We start from the raw sequence: 4,536 nt of genomic DNA, 5'->3' as shown, positions 1-4,536 counted from the left end.
AAAACGCCTTCGGAGACAGTAAAAAGACCAGTGGCTATTAGGGTTTAGGGGGAGAGAGGAAGTGGTAATAGGCGGAGCACAGGGCACTTTAGGGTGGTGTAATTATTCTGTGTGATACTGCAATAGTAGATACATACCATTATACATTTCTCAAAACTTATGAATCTATATAACACAAAATAAACCCTAACTGTTAGTTAAGGATAATGTGTCTAATGATAATATGTCAACAAGAATGGCTCATCCATCACTTAGAATTAATGTATCCACATTAGTGCAATGTACTATAGAAACTACCGGGGGTGAGGAACCTGTATTTTTTGTGCAATTTGTCTCTAAATCTAAAATTGTCCTTAAAAATGGTCTGTTTAAAAAAACCCTGATTTTAAAAAAAAGAAAAAAGAAACCAAAAGAAAGTGTTGCCTCTGGGGAAAAGGTGTTCATGGGGAAAACAAAGCTTTTGATTTTTTATTGCAAGTCCTGATCTGCAATTCGGATGTTGTGGGTTTTTTTTTTTTAACTATTTGTATACAATACTTGGATTGATATTTCTCAAAAAAAAAATCTTTACACCTGCCAGAATAGATACCATGAAAAAGACCATATTGGCAAGTGTTGGCAAGGCTATCAAGTATTCAGAGCTCACAGGCACTACGCAGGCACTGCTATAGAAAGAAGTTTGTGTAAATCGGTATAACCATTTTGGAAACAGTTTGGAGGAATCTTGCCAAAGCTGATAAGTTGGATGACATGTGAGCCAGCAAATTCTCTCCTAGGTAAATAAATACTATTGTAAAAAATGTTCACCAAATGACGTGTCCTATAATGTTCACTGAAGCTTTATTCAAAATTACCCTAAGCCAGAACCTACCTAAATGTCCACCAAGAGTTGCAGAAATATTGTAAACTATTCATATAATGAAATTCTATACACCAATGAGCAGAAAGGATCTATACATACAATAACATGAATATCACTAACATAAGTTTGAGTGAAGGAAGCTAGGTGTAGGACACATAATTCCATTTCTATATAGTCCCAAAACAAGCAAAAGTGGTATATTCTGTAAGAAGTCAGAATAATTGCCGTCCCAAGGAGAGATAGACCGTGACTGAAAGAGGCACAGGTGGTCCCTTGGGGTCCTGGTACCTTTTTTAATGAGTGCTGATTCCACAAGTATATTGAACTTAATTGCATCAAGCTGTGCTCAGAGTACTTTTAATAATATATGTTCTTTTTTGCGTGCCTGGGTGGCTAGCCACTTAAGTGTCCAACTTTGGCTCAGGTCAAGATCTCATGGTTTGTGAGTTCGAGCCCCGCATCAGGTTCTGTGCTGACAGCTCAGAGCCTGGGGCCTGCTTCGATCCTGTGGCTCCCTATCTGGCCCTCCCCTGCTCCCACGGTGTCTCTCTCTCAAAAATAAACAAACATGAAAACAATAATATATGTCCTTTTGAATGTGTACTACACTTCAGTAATCTTATTATAATCTGAGTGCAGACCCCTAAATCACACCATTTTTTCTCTACTGTCTCTTCTAAACATTTTAAGAATATGTACTTTAAAACATCCTAGAAGATATATACATATACACACACAAAGAAAGAAAGAAATTGGCGGGAGGAGCCGGGAGGTGGGTGAACAGCAAAGAAACTCCAGCTTTATTACACAAGCATGGAACCAAATTCCTGTGGAGAGGGTGGGGGTGGAATGGCTTCTTCTGACGACTTCAGACCAATGAGGGAACAAGAGAGAACATGGATCTGCCCCTACAGTCCTGGAGACCTCTCAATCTGGGCTTAGGAAGCAAGGGGACCTCCGTTGTGGTCCAGGGGTCTCCTCCCTCCGCAGACCCGGTGCTGGGAGACAGCAGAGGGCACAGCTGCCCCGGAGTCCCAGAAGGCGGCGCCACATCCCGGGGGCGCGGGCCGGGACCATCTGGTGCTTCTTCGCCCGTAAAGTGCACTAGGGGACGCGGGCCCGGCTCTCACTGGTTCATCCCTCCAGGCACAACCCGTCCCGGGGCTGAGAGGTCGCGCGGCGGTGGCCCGCATCTGAAGCCCAGGCACTGGGAAGCGGCAGAGTCTCACCACGGGTGCCAGGTTCACTCCCAGGACTTGGCGCGCTTGGCGCCGCGCTTCTGCCAGGCTGCTCTCGACCCACACGTCGCCGACTACGCGGATGGTGGGCAAGGTGGTCCGCGTCGGGGTGGCCGCCCTCCCACTCTCCTCCAGGGTGCGGCCCCCGGGGGCCGCGGGCTTGCGGTGGCTGCTGTGCTCGCGGGACGGCGGCGGCGGGGGCGGCACCTTCCTCTGGCCGACTGCGACCATCCGGGATCCGTAGCGCCTCCTCCTGGCAGCTGGCCGGCGCGTCTGGAGGCGGGCCTCGGGGGGGTGGTGCCCCCGCGTGTACACCACCTTCTCCTCAGGCGCCTCCAGGGCGGCCCCTCCTGCAGCGCTAGAGACTCCACCCTGGGCGGCCAGGGCCAGGGCCTCCCGGGGCCTGCGCCGCCGCCTCTTCATGCGGCTCAGGATGTGAGGCCGCTAGGGGCCGCCCGCGCTTGCCAGGTCTCGCCGCCGCCGCCGGGCCCTGATGAATTTCCTACCATGAAGCCAAATCAGGCGGCAGGCTGTGAGAGTTACACCGCAGTTGCTAGGAGACCAGGCGCTTTGTGAGGTCACCATGTCTGCCTATCTTATCACTGCCGGCTGCCCCAAGCTGCCTTAGGTTGGGCTGTGTTTAAGATTGTGCCCTCGAGAAAGACCTGCACGTAATCTTACCTGAGAAGGCCCATAGTCCTTGACGAGTTCAAGAGGGTTGTCCTGGACGTGAATGCACTGGTGCCTCAGCCTCCATTAATTCCATCTAACATGAGATGACACTTAGCGGTGGAGAGTACACACAACTTGCAATCAAACAAGACTGTAAGAGGGTTTTAGCTAATTAAATGCCTTGTCATGCAATGCACCGAAAGCCAAATTGAAGTAACTACTCTACTCTTTCAAAGAATACAGATATACTGTGCCTTGTTTAGGGTTCCATATGTGTGTTGCATAGCTCACAGTTCAGGAAGCTGTTCTTCACAGCAGCAGCAAACCGTTTGCCTAGTTAGTATCCATGCTCACTTTCACCCAGCTTAGGGAAGACCGAGGCATTGTGTGCTTCAGAGCAAAGCGTCAACGAATTCTGCGTGAGTGGCCATTAGGGCATTCAGTGCCACTAAAACCTATTCGGTACCTACCAATTCATGATATTCCAGGTAAGTCATACACAAGGTAGTAAAAGACCGTATGGGATTCCAAGGGTAGAACACGTGTTACCCCGTCCGTGTAAGTGCTTTTGAAAGCAACCAGCATGGTCCATCCATCATCACCACATACACAAATTATTCACAAAATATTACTAGGACCACCTACCATGATCAATTGAAATCCACTTCCTCATGAAAGCATGACACCAAACTATGGGAATCAATAAAAGTGATAAGTCATGGTAACAATCAGAAGAGACACATGCCAAGGTCAATGTGATACATGTGAGAGGCCTCTGTCTTTATTCAACTCCTTTTCTTAAACACACGAACCAAACTTTCATCTACGCAGCTTAGGTCAGTACGGCCTCACGTTCATAAAGTGCTGAAAATGGAAAGCTATCCTCATATTCAGTTAGAGCAACCCCTGGATTTCCTTTTTCATTAAATGTACTTTATTTTCAAATTGGTTTCCTCTCAACACCCAGTGTTCATCCCAACAGGTGCCCTCCTCAATGCCCGTCACCCACTTTCCCCTCTCCCCAACCCCACGTCAACCCTCAGTCTGTTATCAGTATTTAAGAGTCTCTTATGGTTTGCCTCCCTCCCTCTCTATAACTTTTCCCCCCATCACCTCCCCCATGGTCTTCTGCTAAGTTTCTCAGGATCCACACATGGATGAAAACATATGGTATCTGTCTTTCTCCGCCTGACTTCTTTCACGTAGCATAATACCCCCCAGTTCCATCCACGTTGCTACAAATGGCCACATTTTGTTCTTTCTCATTGCCAAGTAGTACTCCATAGTATACATAAACCATAACTTCTTTATCCACTTGTTAGTTGATAGACAGCTAGGCTCTTTCCATACTTTGGCAGTTGATGAAAGTAGTGCTATCAACATTGGGGTACATTCACCCCTATGTCTCAGCACTCCTGTACCCCTTGGGTAAATTCCTAGCAGTGCTATTGCTGGGTCTTCGGGTAGATCTATTTTGAATGATTTGGGGAACCTCCACACTGTTTTCCAGAGCGGCTGCACTAGGTTGAATTCCCACCAACAGTGCAAGAGGGTTCCTGTGTCTCCACATCCTCACCAGCATCTACAGTCTTCTAATTTGCTCACTGTAGCCACTCTGTCTGGCATGAGGTGGTATCTCAGTGCGGTTTTGCTTTGGATTTCCCTGATGAGGAGTGCTGTTGAGCAACTTTTCATGTGTCTCTTGACAATCTGGATGTCTTTTTTAGAACAGTGTCTGTTCAAGTCTTCTGCCCGTTTCTTCAC

At 47.5% G+C, this 4,536-nt stretch overlaps 1 protein-coding gene across 1 annotated transcript; it reads right to left on the bottom strand.

Annotated features, from left to right (window-relative positions):
• Window positions 1-1,800: 1,800 nt before the first annotated feature.
• On the bottom strand, window positions 1,801-2,523 carry LOC124500906 (coiled-coil domain-containing protein 71L-like). Its single transcript, XM_047064775.1, has one exon. It carries the CDS (start codon window positions 2,521-2,523, stop codon window positions 1,801-1,803), a length of 723 nt encoding a protein of 240 aa, XP_046920731.1.
• Window positions 2,524-4,536: the final 2,013 nt, after the last annotated feature.

This window comes from Lynx rufus, unplaced genomic scaffold, assembly GCF_022079265.1.
Source record: "Lynx rufus isolate CCGP_SWC_20201006 ecotype Redwood Valley unplaced genomic scaffold, mLynRuf1.p SCAF_60, whole genome shotgun sequence".
NCBI classification, from domain to species: domain Eukaryota; kingdom Metazoa; phylum Chordata; class Mammalia; order Carnivora; family Felidae; genus Lynx; species Lynx rufus.
Note: the sequence above shows the minus strand (reverse complement) of the source record. Positions and strands in the feature narration are given on the sequence as shown.